The sequence below is a fragment of the Oryzias melastigma genome, linkage group LG10, assembly GCF_002922805.2.
Source record: "Oryzias melastigma strain HK-1 linkage group LG10, ASM292280v2, whole genome shotgun sequence".
In the NCBI taxonomy this organism is placed as follows: domain Eukaryota; kingdom Metazoa; phylum Chordata; class Actinopteri; order Beloniformes; family Adrianichthyidae; genus Oryzias; species Oryzias melastigma.
Genome location: NC_050521.1, coordinates 23,143,663 through 23,160,823, shown reverse-complemented (window position 1 = coordinate 23,160,823; position 17,161 = coordinate 23,143,663). Strand labels below are relative to the sequence as shown.

Below are 17,161 nucleotides of genomic sequence, written 5' to 3'. Positions count from 1 at the left end.
AAAGAGGCTTTGCTCCATTATGCAACTCTTTTTGACATGAATCAGAATTCTCCCCTTCTCTCTACCCCCTACATTTAGTCTTTCAAATGGAGAGTTATGGAAAAATGGTGTCTACGAATTCAGACGTCACTTTAACTCGATGATGTCATCAATAGTCGCCTGTCCGGTAGCGTTAGTGCAGAGCTTCCAGCGCTTGAATATACATAACAACAGTGGTTTTATTACTTTAAAAAGGTCTTGCTACAACAGAAAGTCATTACTTATATTTAAAAGTAAACTTCTGTGGCTCAGAGAGCACCCACATGAAGAAAAGTGCTTCTCCTCTGTGTAGGAGCACGGTTTACCCTCGCGATGGAAGACTCTATTCCTCCTCTTGGAGAGTGGGATCTTAAAAGAAACATTTTGGAAACCTCATTGCAAATCCCCCTTCATAAAGAGGGGTAGGGAGAAGGGGAGAATTCGGATTGGGCCTTAGTCAAGTGTTATAATGCATTTACACTGGACCCAATTCGCGTGGTGTTGAGTTTAATGTTAAGTCTCTGTACAAATGCGATCTGAGATTTGCGGGGTTTGGGCATCGAGCACGGAACAGGATCAGGAACTCATCTTTGGGCGTGTGCTGTTTTAGGGACTCGATCAGCGGATAGAAAAATGCTTACAGTATGGCTTACAAGATTTAAGATGTTTTTCCTATTTTTATCAAGAAAAAAATAAAAAGATCCTCCACTTTTAATTAATATTATGTTTTACCCCTCTCAGGTTAATGCTTAAACTGGGCCACAGACAGACGGAAGTAACTTTTAAAACGGCCGTCATTAGTGAAGTACACATCGCCAGGAGAGACTCTGAACGATCTGGTGAACTCAGACGTTCTTGCTGACTCCTCTGTAGAGCTCTCCAAAACATATAAACCCAAGCTACTCGCTCAAAATCATCCATGTTTTCCATGATGTGGTAAACGAATGATGTTCGAAAAACTTTGGTGGTTGTTTCGCAGAGAATCATGACGACGAGCTGAAAATTTGACGCAAAAGAGAGCCGGAAAATGCAAATTCGACGTGCGAATTGCATATTTTGCAAATCAGAGAAGAAATTTTCTCCACGTTAGTATTTGCACAAATGACATTTGAGTAATCTGTCGAGGAGTTCCGGTAGTTCAAAAATATGTCAAGCAGCTGAGTGTCATCGTTAAGTGTCAACTTGTTGCCAATAATGTACAAAGTATTCCAGCAGTCCAAGCATGAAGAGATAAAAGCAAATACTACTGGCTCAAAATCATTAAAAGGTAAAACAGATTTAATTTCAGATAAAAGGCAAAGGTGATAAAAGCTGGAGCTAACCTTGACATTTACCTGCTTATCAAATCTGAAGTCACTGTCCACAACGAAGCCGAGGTTGGTAGCTGCTGACCTCATATGTTGTTATGCCATATTTTTATTTAATGCATCTAATGTCAATATAAACTTTCCAACTTTAATATATTTTTACTTAAAAAGTCTGCAGATAACCATTGTCTAAGTACTACAAAATGCATTCCAGGTGGTCAGGTTTTGTGGTTTTATGAATGGATAAATGTCAGGATCATCATATTGTTGGTTGTAGTAGTTTTCTTTAAAGAATATAGATAAAGAACTTCCTTATAAAATAAGAATTTTGTTCATTTCAAGCATTGATTGTAGACAATACAATAGAGTCACAAATATATCAAACTCAATACACAAATAATGAAATGTAAGAGATTTTTGCAGTGATGGATGCAATACAAACTTAGGTCACATTAAATATAATAAATATAGTGATTATTCACTAAAGTCAAGAACATTTTTTATTTAGTTATTGCTTGAAAAGGAGGGGAATAAAGTGGTATATAATCTAGAATACAATTAACCCGTCTGAAAAATTGAAACACATTTTTCTGAAATTATAACTATAAAAATTTATTTTTTGGAGAAATATTTAGTAGAAAGTGAAACAATTAATTTTAAAGGACTTAATGACGATGAAAGGTAATGAGTTTTGTTCGTCTTTCAAACTTCATGTTTAACTTTTTCTATTTATAACACCTATATTTGTTATTTAAAACAAGAATATGGTAATCTATGATATATCACTATTTTGTAAAAAAATACATATTTTTATTTACCTAAAACCTTTTTTAGAACAATATAAAACAATATATTCATTTTACGATTTTTGCAACATTAAAATAAAAGGATGAATTAATACTACTGTAATGTGCGGCGTATCCATACTGTTGCTACGCCAGAACCGTTAACAATATCGTTAAGGCTAAACTAATCCTTCCAGTAAAAATTCACCTGGTCGTGAGAAACGACCCCCGGTTGACTTCTAGGGTATAATTTTACCTTGGTTTAAGGTAAAGAGGGGGCAGATATTTGTTTGTGAGTTGAAATATTGCAATAGTGCTGAAGAGCTGCCCTTATGATGCAGCCACTCCTCTCTATGAACCTGCACAGGCCGGAAATCCCCAAAACCTGCAGCACACATACGGTTCAACCCTCCAATAGGTACATGTGTCTAAGGTTTTAAAAAAATGTAATCCACATTTTCACTGTTAAATGTGACTAAAACTTAACTAAATAGATTACAAATGTTTGTATTTTGTGCTAATAAGAACTAGAAGGGACGTGTGCAAGAGCATTTTAAACTCTTGGTGCAGAATGTGGGTTTAATTTAGTTTTTCCATTTGTTATTTGTTATTCTAACATTTCTTTTTTTTTTTTTTTTTTGCCATTGTTTATTTTCCAGTAAAATAAAATGCCAGAGAGCTGTTTCTATGTCAGATTCCAAGGTGTTGTTTGCAAGAATACAGTTTCCAATTAAACATTTATACCCAGTTATGAAAATTCTGGGCATCCCAACCGACTCAAAATAGAAAAAGTTTTCTCAGCCACACCGCCGAGCAAGAAGTAAAAATAAAAGTTTATGTCTTTTTCCAAACTATCTCCTCACAACTGTGTGTTTTGGGAATGCGATGCGCATGGCTGACCTTTACAGATCCAGTTTCAACCTGCAATTGAGCGCCTCAGTGTAGTTATCAAGTGACCTCTAATCACAGTTTTGGTGTGTTTAAATGTGAAAATGTTTTATAAATAAAGAAAAACTGAGTTTTTGTGCAGTTTTCCCTATTTTTAGGAGCAATTTTTTTGTTTTTACTCACTGAAGTTTACTCCATATATAACTACCATTTTGACACTAAAGATGCTACCATACACCACAGCTGTGTCATCACTAACTGCATGTATTCCTCGGATAATGATAGGTTTCATCTTGTGTCTCAGATAGTGGCTGTATCCCCTCTCTCTGAAGAACTCAGGCGGTGTCATCCACTGTAGTGGAGCCTGGAAAGGCTTTTCCGCAAAAGAGCAGCTTAATTTTTCTACAGAGGAAAGTGCTGCAGCTTCTAATAAACCTGTAAAGACAGATAAGAAGTAACAAAGTGCACGGAAGTCAACTAGACACTCGGCACAAAACAGAGCAAGGAAGAGTGTTTAAGGTTTGAGGAGCCGCTAATCGATAAGTTCAAAAGGTTGCCGAGTAAATAGAGGAGGTCAAACTGCAAAGGCTTGAAGTCAAGCCAGTAAACACACCAGTCTTGAGCTCATGTGGGAGAGGATAACATTTACTTGTTTTATATGTTACCACGGTTGGCATTAAACTGACCCAGGAGCGCATAAATAGATACTGTGATGCGCTTTCAACATATAGTGTTCACAATGGACAAGCAGGGATGGGCTTCATCTTCTTATTTTTCTATTATTTACTAGTGCATGTTTGCTGCCTACAGTTGGGAGAAGTTTGGTTCACTATGTTGAAGTAATGCAAAATTTCCTAATTTTTAAACACCTTTTTTTGGACCAAAATTGTTCAAACACAATACATTTTGATCTATATTCTCCAACGTAGCGTGCATCGATGCACACTGTTTTTTGCAAAGACTTCTGGGAAATTTGTATTTTTGTATACCATGATGTACGAGAGTTTTTTTTTTTTTTTTCATGTAAAACGCCACTATTTAATATGGAAGTCAATGTAAAATTGCTCCTCTCTAGAATCCCCCCTAGTGGTGATTTGAGGTTTGATGTTTCCAGTTTTATATCAGGGAATGAAATGTGGAGGCTTGATATTAATAAGTAAAGGCTAAGAGCTGGTTCTGGTCCGAACAAGCCAGACAACTAATTATAGTCAGATTTAATTTGTGAATATAAGACAAATAGTTTAATTAGGTTTAAAAGTCAGAGTTGCTGTTGTAAAAGATAAATTTGACATTGCAATCTCCGTGAAAGGTTATAGATCCAAATTAGCCATATGATTGAAAAAAAAAAGGTAATTTTCATGTCACTAACACTCATTATAGTTTCAAATTTCCTTTTAACAACCAGTTTTTATACATGTAGATCATGATCCCGATAACATTATAAATATGCGTAATGAACCATCCACTGAGAAGCTTGTAAAATGATGTCTGGGAGTCAAAACTATGAGGATTTGTTCTGCATCCCTTTAAGACAACAAATCCCTGAAAATGAAAGGTTTTTATTTTAGAATGGCCCGTTTGTTTGGATCAACTCGGAAGTGATTTTTGCGGGATGCGTACAAAAATGTATGGCTTAATTGTTCCATGTATGGCTAATGGACTATTCATGCCTGTACCACCAATGATGAACTTTTATATCACCCTTACAGCTCACATATGCTAAAATTACGCAATTGATGCACAAATCACCAATGAATTGCAAATGAACAACATAATAATCACACATGATTCATGCACAATTGGCGTATTGTGTGACGGGTAAATAAATCGGCCGTTTTTTTTACCCCACCAGCAGTCTATACCAATTCCCCTCCCGTCTAGCTCATCTGGGTGGGGGGTTTGGTCTCTCATGGGGCGGTGTCCAGTAGGGGTGTAAGAAAATACTGATTGAAATATCACAATACTTAATTTGGCGATACTTGTATCAATTTAAAGTGTTGCCAAGGTGATATTTAATTAATTATTCATAAGCTCACATGTAAGTTCATCATTTTTCTTTTGTTTTCCACTTAAACCCTCGACCGCTAGCTTGTAGCAAACCTCTTTGAGCAGCTCTACATTGCAACGAAACATAACAAGATCTCGCAAGAACCATTTTGTGATAGATATGAACCCGATGTGAAACAAAAAAAGGATTCTGACTGTTTAATTAAAGCAAAGTATTACAAGGGCCCGCGGGGGGTGCTGTCCATGGTGCTGACAGGATGTGATTTCTGCCCAGTGCTCTGAATGTAAAAGTGAAGAAATTCAATGACGTGCGGGTTTATGTGTTTTTTGCGTGGTTTATTCGTACTATTTCCTTGGTTTTAATGTGGTGCATTCGTGATACAGTAAAGTGAGTGCATGTTAATATATAAAGGATATGTTCTTGAATAAAATAAACACATTTATAAAACAATAGCTGTGGAAAAAAGTTGAATTTTTAAAATTCAACTTCTAATGGAGTCCACTTTGCAGGCAGATGTTTGAATATGAAGCAAAGTTTGTGTTAAAGATGATTGACTCTCTGCTGTGTTTTCCACCCTGCAGCCCTGAGCAAGAGTTGCATAAGAAACAGGATTTTAAACTCAGCCGTTCGAAGTACTTGAAAGAATCTCTGACAAAGTCAAACAACAGCATTAAGACAAGGAAAGAGCCGAGTGCCTGCTTGCTGTTTTTGGTGTAGGCGGCTTTAAAGCCTCGTTAAGGCTGCCTCATTGGACCTGCTGTGAAACATCAGGATTTTTGGCACCTACTTAAAAAATATAAATAAAAAAAGGGGGGAAAGCAGAATATTGTCAAAATAAAATGAAACGTTTTATTTTCTCCATAAAAGCTTGTCTGTTTGATAAAAAAACAACATTTATGTTTGAACTGCTGAGAAATGAGTGAATAAATTCCGGTTGGGATGATCTTTATTCAGAAGCGAGTAACACCAGCAGAAAGATAAATATATTCACAGACAGATCCCCTCCGTGAGCCCTACAAGCCTCCAGAAGTCAGAGATCTGAGGAGGTTTGTTGTTCTCGCCTCCAGGTCTGAATCGATCCATCAGGAACCTCTCCAGCTCAGTTAATCACCTGACTTCAGTGAGGTGAAACAACAAGCCAGTCGAGACAAAACGTCCCGTTTTTGTTTGAGTCATTTGTGTTAATTGCTGGTTTATGGTGCTTGAAGAGAAATTACTGGATGATATTTGCAGAATTTCAATGTAACATGGTTGTTTTGCCACTATAATTGATGTAGCCATGTACCAAACTGACTGGAAGGAAACAAAGGGTGAAAAAAAAGGTTGGCGGGGGGAAAGTGTGTCTGCCAAATGTATCCTGTTGTGTTGCCTAAAATAAATACAAATAATGGCTTTGAACAGACACATGAATAAAGACTGAAAGCAGAACTGAGATAAAGATTAGAACAAAAATGACATTTGGGGAGATTTTTAACACTTTTCTCAATCTTTACAAATGGTTTTGTGATAGAAAAACAGAGTTGTAACCTTTTCTTTTATCATTCATTTATTAACTCCATCCCACCTGAATTAGGTTGCAATTAAATACAAAATATTATTTAATCTTGTTTTATTTCCAGTCCCGTCACATTGAAAATTAACGGCATAACGGCAAGAGTTTTAGGAAAAACAAGAGAAAATGGGAACAAAAGTGCTGTAAAAATAGGAAAAGCTCAAATAATTTAATTTAAAAAGAGAAAATACTGTAGTAGATCAAAAATGCCTTTAAAAATATTACATGATTAAGTCAATATTAAAAAAAAAAAAAAAGACCTAACAATCTTTGTTAAACGAAAGGATTCTTTTTTTTTCTTTACCCCTATTGTAAAAGTAAAATATGTCCAACACAATACACCTTCAGCTCCTATCTGTTTGCTTAGCTGTTGGACAGGACAAGTGTAAAAAAAGGGTTGTAATCTTTAGTGGTCATCTATTTATCTTTCGTTTTTCGTCAATGCAATTGACTTAAGCTTCTATTGATGATTATTTCAATTTAGGAAAAAAAAACAAAAAAACGAGAGATTCTTAGTCTATTTGTGAATTGCAGTCTCACACATTAAAGAATATAGATATTTTTGCAAAAGAAAATAATAATATTTACGTCTTATGTAAACTCTTGACTGATTTAAGACTTGAACATCTCTGTACGTCACTATCACACTACTCTATAGCACTAGTGAGGAAAATGTTTGACTCGTGGCCACAAAGGGTTTTAACATTTGACAGAAGGGCCAGAAGAGGAGCAGATGTATGGAGAGTTTTAGTAATCCACCTTAAAAGAGAATGAACTAACATGGAATCTGGTCAAAAACATGCTTTCATTCTGATTTAAACCTAATACATATATTTAAAACAGAACATTTTGGAGTTTTTATTTAAAAACTGCAACTTTAATTTTTATTTTAGTACCTATGTTACTGATGAGTTAATGTCCATCAGGGAAAAATGCAAAGTTAGAGAAGTGGTGCATTCATGAGGTGTTGGAATGATCCGAAAAACTAGAAACACAGAAACTACAGCCCCCCCGGTTGTAGTTTCCCCACTTCTGCTCCATTCTGTCAGAAAACATTCTTATTGTACGCCATCTATGGAAGCTTCTCTGGTATCTGGCATTAATAGGTTAATTGTGATTTCAAGTAAATATGAAAGCTATTTTGTTCCTTATTTTAATGAACAAATATTTTAATTAAGTTGTATGTAATTTCTCCATATATTTACTTCCTAATCTAAATGCAGACAATATATTTCTTTCATTTTTTTGGTCACTTTTGGTTAAATTAGTGAACCTGGTTTGCCTTCATATTACTGATTTATCATCAGAAATGAACAATTCCATTTATCTCGTTTTATAGTGAAACTGAATCTCACTGAATTCACTTTAGCTAACAGGTTGATTAGTATTCAAATCTATTAAAGGAAATATTAATTGCTTAACCGGAGTGTTCAAATCCTGACTGTCCAGCGCTACATAATTACATCGGCAGCACAGCACTGTCCTCAAACTGAAAGCTGAACTCTTTTTCTGTCTGTGTGCTGACAGGTGTCTGACAAGAACAAAGCCAGAGGCACAACGGCGAGGTAAGACATCTGGATTTTTGATGGAAACTGACCTGAAAGAGCACGAATCATGCCAAAAAGTCTATTTTGACATTTTATTTCATCCTGTTAATACTGTATTAGTAAGTATTTAACCTATGACTCAAATATTGTTTTTTAAAACAGAAAATGCCAAATGGTTTTGAGCCTTATGGGAAATTCAGAGACAGCAAAATATTAAAATGGGCAATTTAGTATTAAATACTTCAAGGTAAGTCATTAAGTAAAAGTTTGTCCATTTTAATGCCTACCAACATCAAATAACTGGAAGATATTCGCAAATTAAATATGGAAATATGACAGTGATGTGCAGTCTGAGGAGGCAGGTGAGGCTGCAAAATGTAGCCTAAAAAATGTGTAAAATAAATGTGCTTTTTTAAAATTAAAAATCGAATATTAGTTTATATTTCTATTCAGGTTTTCAACATTTTTTTGGTAAAAAAAAATAAAAAAATAAAAAATAGAGAATTTACAAATTTCCTGTTCAAATACACCAGACGGCGGCAGGTGAGGCACTGCCAGCTCATGCCTCTGTCTTTTTATCATTATAAAATATTTCTTGAATTTTTAATTGTCTAATTTGTCTATTTCTCACTAACTGTCTGATTACATTTGTGACTCGTTTAGTCTTTTTTATCCACTAAAAATGTGCATTAGAAATACACTAGGTGAAGCACGTACTACGCATGCCATAAGGCAGAGGGCGCTGGTGAGCACTCAGAACGTGACACTGGGGCTAAAGAATTATAAATATTAGAAGTATAGCTGTCATGTTATTCTTTAAAATTGTTTAGCATAATTTTCTAAATGTAGGATTATGTGTCTAAACCACTAAACTCAATAATTAATTTAGACACGTCACTGGCAGTGATCTCCATCAAGACAGACAGACTTTTAAAACTGAAGAAAGAAAAGGAACATTATTAAAAAACAGGTTGTTGAAGTCTTTCTTTAGAAGGAGTGACGCATGAACTTCACGAATAAGTTAAAGTGAGTCAATAACAACGATTCTCAGCTCTACTCATACTCATACTCAACCGCATTGGATGAAGTTGAGTACAGGCCAACAGGAAATTTACATGAGCTAATCTGATATTTCATTATTAGAGAAAAAAACATCTCATTACCCTCATTACTTGTTCAGATAATCAGGAAATCAGTTAATGATCGGATCATTTGTGTACAATAAACAGCCTCAATGATGATACAAAGGATTTACTGACCGACTGGTCCAGCAATATAACAAAATTGTTCTGTTGGAGAATCATTAAAGCAATTAGTGAAACATTTTATTTACTATTGAACAATTAGTCGATGCTGCAGCCGGTGACTCTGCCCCTCCCACACTCAGAAGAAGCATGCATGGGTTTTAGATGAAACGCTTACTTATCCCTTTAACACAGAAGCTTTAGCCTCAGTGTTGACATTCTTTTGACTGCCGTAACTCTTCAACCGTTTATGCAATCAATGTAATTCCAGCAGATTCTGAAGTGGAGAAAAGCAGCCTTGTGTGGGCATGCAACATCGACATCAAATGAAATCACACTTTATTTATTTTAAAAAAGTGTGTTTCATACCATGCAGCTTAAAGTGCTTTACAGTAAAAAAAAAAAAAAAAAACAAGCCGACAAAAATAGGAGAACATTTTTAATTAAGTTATGATTAAAACCAATCCTTTGCCCTCGCCTCTCTCTACTGACAGATGGTTCTTTACACAATAAATACAGGCATGAAAACATGACTGTAGCTATATTTCTACCATGATTCAACATGCATAATGGTCAAAGCTGATTTTCTCCATGACAGAATCAATTGATTTACATTGATCGTGTAATTGATCGATTATGTCAAAGAGTGTTTGATACATTTATTGCTGGTGCCATTTCCTGTGTTATTCCAGAAAGAAAAATCATGTTTTCTCTTCAGATGTGGGTTAAATTGACTAGTTTATCTACTCAAATACCATATATCCTCCAACAGTGGCTGGTTCTCTAATCTAAAAAAAAAAGCCAGGTCTAACAGGTGTCTAACACTGTCCAGGCTCTTAACAAACAAACATACGTTGGTGGTGTTGTTTGCATTTCTTGACCAAATTTCACCAGTAAACGAACCCATTAAACATGGTGAAGAAGTGCAGACTTTTTCTAAATAGCAGTTGTTAAACGACATTTGACATTTCAAAGGGTTCACCCCTAAAAGTGCAGTGTGAAAGTGAAGATCTTCCAATTCATGTAAGAGAGTCTTCATCATTGCCTGTTTTTAAATCATCTCTTAAAACACACTTTTTTTTACTTGGCTTTTAATACTCAGTGAAGAGGTTCCCTCTTTTTCTTTTAACATAACACATTCTATTTATTCTTTTTAATGTATTGTTTGTGATGTGTTTTTGTTTTTTTTATAATGTCACTTTATAAGCATTTCATTGTACACATTTAATCTAATTTTATTTGATTCTTTAAATGTTTTAATCTTCAGTCAGTGTAAAGCACTTTTGTCTGTTTAAGTTCTTTATAAATACAGTTTATTATCATTATCATTATTATTATCATCAAAGTAAATCAAAAAATAAAAGTAGACGTGAAGATTTTTCTGTCAGACTTTGTTTCCCCCATTTTGGAATCAAAACTTTCATATTTATAAGCAGCTCTTAGAGCTATAGATCTGCTTCAGCCTGAAAACTGAAGTTCGGTTTTCTTTGAAAGAGGTCATTTTTTTGGCTTCTAGTTTTAACGTCTCCTGCTGTTCCTCTGTTGAATCTAGGCTGCCCCCTAAGCTCCAGGAGGGCCATAGATGAAACACTTTTTCATTAAAAAAATCTACTTTTGTGAAGTTTCTTGCATCCTTTTTTGTCTTTGCTTTGAACATTTTAAAGCAATCAGAACTGCTCGAGCCACTTACGATTGTCCGCGGAGGAAGATGTCAGCCGCTCGTTCACTGGTGAAAATGTTAGCTGCTAATAATTCTTGCAAACAGCTGACTTTGACACCAACATCAGTTTCTCATTAGCTTGTTTTCCCTGGAAGTTTTTTAAAGCCTCGACTGGTGTGTAAAAATATACGCATCATTTTAAACGAGGCTTGCTCTGTTTACAATCTGACAGCATTAGTATGCATGTCTGAAGCAGCGACTGTGTGTGTGTATTTGGGGGAGTTGGAGTGAAAGTCTGCGTGCGCCCCAGGCCATGTGTTATTCTGCTACCGCTAATGAGCCCATTCACTCAGCAGCCCAATCTACTGAGCAGAGCACACACATCCTGCAGGGGCGCTGGGACTGGAGATGCTGCGAGCGATCCACCGGCTATATCCCCCATGGAAACAACACGCACCGTCTCACTCCTCACACCATCCGCACAGACGGGCTCTGACAGGCTCATCCACGTTCCAGCCGCTAGCCTTCTGTTTCACCACTAAAACCGCCCATTATCCCGCCACGTTAGACGGTTTTTAGACTCCAGTTTTGTCCGCACAGAAGAAGAACGGAGAACCGGAGATCTGTTGGATTCAGTCAATCCGCGCTGACGTGAGCATTGATGGCATTCCTCCAGGTCAAACGCTCGATACAGTAGAAAGCAGTAAAAATGGATGCGCTTGCATTTCAAATCAGATATTAAACCGTTTGCTGTCAGTCACATCAGTGCAAAAACACGAGGAATATTTCTGTCACAAAAGAAGGAATCTCGGCTTAGTTAAGGAATAAACTTTATTTTAGCTCTCAGTTTCTCTGCAGTGAATCTCAAAGCTCGACTGTAAATCAACAGAACTTCTTCGCTGCCTTTCTTGAACATTTCACCTGTCATTTCACAGACATTCTCATTTTTAAAGACTTCCTACTTTCAGGCTGTAGATGTGAAGCAGGTTTTTCAGATAATTTAAGGCAAACGTTCTTTGTTCTTTTGCGGTGAAATGAAGAAAGCCTTTTACTGGGGCGCAGAAACGACCGAGTTAAAGGCGTTTATCCATGGAAACAGAACGTCAGGGCAAAGAACACGTTCTTTCCTGTGGCTCTTTAGAACAGAGGACAGAAACACTGAGCTAAAAAAAAGAAAAAGAAATGCAGGAATTCATATTTCTGATATATTTTTTTAATATTTACAAAAATGTTACTGTTTGCAATAAAACTATAAGACAATTACTAAACAAAATACAAGTGAAAACCATTAAAAGTTTTTCAACCTATGTGAGAATACAACATGTTGGGGCATTAAGTCAGGAGCTTGTGAAGTGATTCGTACTGTTCTTCAATATCATGAACTGAAAAAGTTAATGCATCGTTTGGCATTTCATGTGTTAGAACTTTACAATGTTGAACGTTTGCCTTATCGGTTGTGTTAAACTCTCTGCAAAAGCTGCTCATTGCAGATTAAAAGACAGTCATGAAGAGCACTTCATTAGAGAAACTTCCCATCAACCCCTCTGTCCAATCACCTGCCACTTGGCCCTCTAGACATTCAGAATAGTGTAGCCATACCACATTTTTTTTGTTTTGCTGATTTATTGTATATGAGAACTGGACTGAGTGAGCCCTCCCTCTGGTGGAAGTACCTGCTCAGATGCCTCCATTTGTCTGCTGGCCCCAACGTTTTAATGGTTGGACAGATTCCACATTGGCCACTTTCAAGTGATAGGGGTGTGGTCTTCCAACAAACTCATTCCTGATGGCGAGAGTGGTTGCCATAGAAACGATGACTCAGACTGATCTGGGCCTATCAGTATGTACTGACGACATCTGGCTCCAAGATGCTATAAAGACATGGTGGGATCCATATTGCGAAAAAGTGGCGACTGAATTGACTTAAATTTGTTGGAACCATAAGTAAGCCATTTTTATGGATGATGTCACATACACTTGGTCCAGTTCTTGTATACAGTCAATGATTTTGCTCAACACACCATTTTTTTTTATTTTTTTTGAGACAAACAAAACTAACTTCCAGACTTGAGGAAGCTTGAACCTAATTCTACGTTCACACCGCACTCGGCAACACGCGTTCAAGCGACCGATTTCAATCAGAAGTCTTTGTAAGCGTGCATACATGCTACCGCGTTCAAGATTCTCGCATTCAGGCATTACTTACTCAAGTTTTTAAGTCCGTTTTCGAACTCTATTTACAAAAGGTGCATCCATTGAATCCATTGAAACTTTGACCAATCAGGGACTCGGGTTTGGTAGTGACATATGGGTAGCTTTCTCAATTCACCAAAGTGCCAATTGATCAGGAAGAAGAAATTAATAAATGGGGTTTGTGCTCGCCCAGAATTCAATTCAATTCAATTCAATTTGATATATGGGAATAGAGCTGTCAAAGAAAATGTCTGATGCAAGCTTTATGGGATTTGTTGGACAGTATCAGGTAACAACACTCCAGTGTCAACACCATATACTAAAGTGCATTTAAGAGCCCGTTCTTGGACACATAGTGTATTAGTAGTATTACATCTACTTTATGATTATCGCCAATTACACAAAGGATAGAAGTCTTAATGTCAATACGTGAAACAATAGCATCGTATCACACATCTTCTACCTTCAGTTTAAAGTTGTCCGTTGAACCTGATGGATATCGAGATCACATTTAATAGTTCCATCTTGGCCATAAGTGGCTCTCCGTTCTGATCAACAACAGACGTGTTGGCAGGTCACACGCGGCGCGGTTGCAGCTCGTCAATGTGCTAAAGTGCGGCGAGTTCAAATGTGAAAGACCTCTTCAAACAGTGACTGAGGCACCGCAGGGATCGGCACACTACATATGTGCAAATGGAGGCCCATTATAGCCTTCCCCACAGTGCAGCCGCGGGCAAACACTGTAAAACATACACAAACACACACACACACAGAGGCACACATTGCAAAGAAACTTGTGAGTAGGTGAAACCATAAAGAAGGACACAATTTTTCATATCCAGGAGCCACAAACAACCATCGATCATAAATGTCTGCCGTGATTTTGTCAAAGGTAGTCGCAGCCTCATATATTTTATATCAGTGTGTACTTACTGAAATGAAAGTTTCTCCATGCAAGGTGAACACACGCGTACACACACATTCCAGCAGGCTCATAAAGGTGAACATGATGGAGGAAGGGGGGGCAGAGAGAGCGAGGAGCCAGCTGTGCTGCAGGAAGCTCTGCCAAGTGGAAGCAGAAGCAGCGAACTGAAGGCAGATGATGAGACGACAGATGAACTGAGCGCAGATGGCCTCCTGCAACATCACTTCACACTCCTGCAACACCTTTACACATATTTTACATGCTTTCTCGTCCTCTCTTCACTTATTGTAAGAAAGTACAAGTACCTGGGCCACCCCCGTCCCCCCCACGCCATTAAAGCCTTCCCATTCTCGTCTGGCTTCGAGCCATCAGCTCCATTGTCATTCGAGGCAGATCAATTCTGCTTTGCACCGAGCGGAACGTGTCAAAAATGTGCAAGTATCTATTGTGTCGTGATTTTCCTCCTGTTGATTTTCTGAGTGTTAATTAATGGTGAGAGAGTCCAAACTGGAGGATCAGAGAAGCCCACATCACTGCCTCACTGAAAATAGTCCAAGATGGTAGGTAGGAATAATTAACTGTAATTAAACCTAATCAAGGTCTTTGGCTTAATAGGAAAGGATGCATCTGAAGAAAGGAAATGCTGCAGCAGAAAAACTGTGTGCTAAGTTTGACACAATATAAACGAGCAAATGCTGTTTATGATGCTGTTCCAGTTTGGTGTTCGTAAAGTTTCACATCAATCATGTTTTGACTTATTCTAAAAACGTTCCCAGTGTTTTTTTTAATTGAGAAGGTGCAGTTTTTAGAACATAGTTTCTGCAGAGCGGCAGTAGTTTATTAGAAATTTGCCTCGAAATTGTGGGCAAGACTGCTTGCGTGAAGCCAGCCTGCCCCTCTTCCCGTCATCCATCCTCTTTGAACGCTTTCCTGCTAGCTTACAGCCCCTCAAAACCCCAACAAACATTAGCAGTGCAACAAAAATGGTGAGCAACATTGAAGCTATCCAGCCGTACAGTTTTGAGCCACTTCAGATAAAGACATACGTGGATCTAGTCATCTACAAGTGGATGCATCAGAACAGATGAGAGCTTGTGCCTTGCCATTGAAGCTTCTACGTCACATCTACAAGCTTTTCCCAACTGTATTTTTGTGTCTGCTCCAGGTTTACAACAAAAATGCAATTTTAAGCTTAATTTTCTTTATGTATGTCCTCAATCATAAAAAAAAAAATACTGCCATAACATGTTAACACCAAAAACACAGTGGACCTTTAATGCAAACCAGCTTTAATGACAATTAAACTGCCAAGAGACCGTCTGCAAGGTGCAAAACTGTAGGAAAAAGTGATGTTAAAATGAATAAATGGATACAATTGATGTGAGCTTGTTACGAATACTCATCATATTCATGTTGCTACAATTGTTTTAGAAGAAAAGGATTGTTTTTAATTTTCGGAAGATTTTAATTGAGATATAAATCACATACGATCAAAAACGTTCGAAAGCTCTGAAACTTCTAAAGTTACAGTCACTAAACGTTCTCATATGACTAATTATCACATATTTTCAATAGTCTATTTCTGTTTTCTTCTAGATGATAGTTGTAATTGTTCAAGCTACTTCTCAGAAGTGCTCTGTTCAAGTATTAAATGCAAAAATAAGGTGATTAAAATAAAAAAAAAAAAATGGGTAAAATCTGAATCTTTTAAAACGACCAAGTGTCATCACAGCGGACAACACACATGTGATGCAGTAAAAAGTGATCAACCATCATTACAGTCCAATGTGTGGAAACACTTTGAATTTTGCAAAGACGTGTGAATATTCTAATATTGTGCAGTTTGTATTATTTTGATGTGGAAAAACAACCGTGAGGTGAACTTTATAAAACTAAAATGTGAATGGATTTGCCATTAATTCTTGTTTACTTGTATTTGATTTACACTTGATTATCTTGCAAGAAACATGGAATCTGAAAAACTTCAGGTATTTATCTCAGAGTTTGAGAAAAATAAAGGAATGTGAAAAACTCTGATTACTTTAACTTGTTTCATTAAATAAAAGCCCTCGAACACAGAAGATGTCACACCTAAATTACACACAATCATTGACATTCCACAACTCCTCGAGTGTTTACTCGATCAATGCGATTCTGACTCAAAGTGGGATTTTATTTTGGCTTTACGCTGATATTTAACACACGACTGACGTAAAACTGTTGCAAAAGCGCCACAATCCACTTTTCTCTGCAACAGAATTAGCTGATTTACGTTGATTGCATAAACACTTCAGTGCAGCAAAGTGTTGCTTTTTCTGCGTTACAGAATCCGCAGAAATTACGTTGATTGCATAAACAGTTGAAGGGTGACAGTATTCGCTAAAGCTCCTGTGTAAATAAGTTATTCAGCTAATTAAAAAAAAAAGTAAACTATCTTACTAAATCAAGTAGTTTTGCTCAGTTCGTCTGCATTTGAAGGTTTTCCAAAATGATCAACTCCTGTGTAAGAGAGTATGAATGAACGCGTACACTTCATGCCGCCGCTCGCAGTTGGGCAGCTAACAGACAAAGAAGGAGTCCGGCGTCGTCTGTAACGTGACTGTAAAAATGTTGTAAGTGGGAAGATTATCGCACAGGGATCAGAAACGGGCTGATCAATAGATAAATGATAGAGTTCTTCGGCATCCTGCAAGTCAGCAGAAGAGAAAACAGGAGAGCCGAGGCGTCGGTGCACAACACGATCAATACAAGCAGGTGGTGAACAAGGCCTCCGCTGAGGGCATGATCGAACATGCAAAGTCTCAATCAAACAGGAGAAAATGCTCCTTTGATCCAAACTCGATGGATTACCGAGGAGAGGCCGACAGTCGATGAGGTCTGCGGGGTGACTAAGGCGAGATGAACCTAATGAAACGCAGACGCAGAATGGCTGATTCAGCAATAAAAATGAGAGAAGATGCAGAACGTCCCCAAAAAACCTGACGAACAAACATTCAGTTTGTGGTTTATGAAAATTCTTCCACTTCTGTGACCA

The 17,161-nt window shown here is 37.2% G+C and overlaps 1 protein-coding gene across 3 annotated transcripts in view; it reads left to right on the top strand.

Annotated features, from left to right (window-relative positions):
* The window catches only part of aff2 (AF4/FMR2 family, member 2), a 199,322-nt gene that overhangs the window by 128,585 nt on the left and 53,576 nt on the right, over window positions 1-17,161 (top strand). For all 3 annotated transcript variants that reach the window (XM_024283313.2, XM_024283311.2, XM_036214109.1), the window contains exon 10: window positions 8,086-8,123. In XM_024283313.2, coding sequence (XP_024139081.1) covers window positions 8,086-8,123 — 38 coding nt within the window. The remainder of the gene's footprint in view (window positions 1-8,085; window positions 8,124-17,161) is intronic.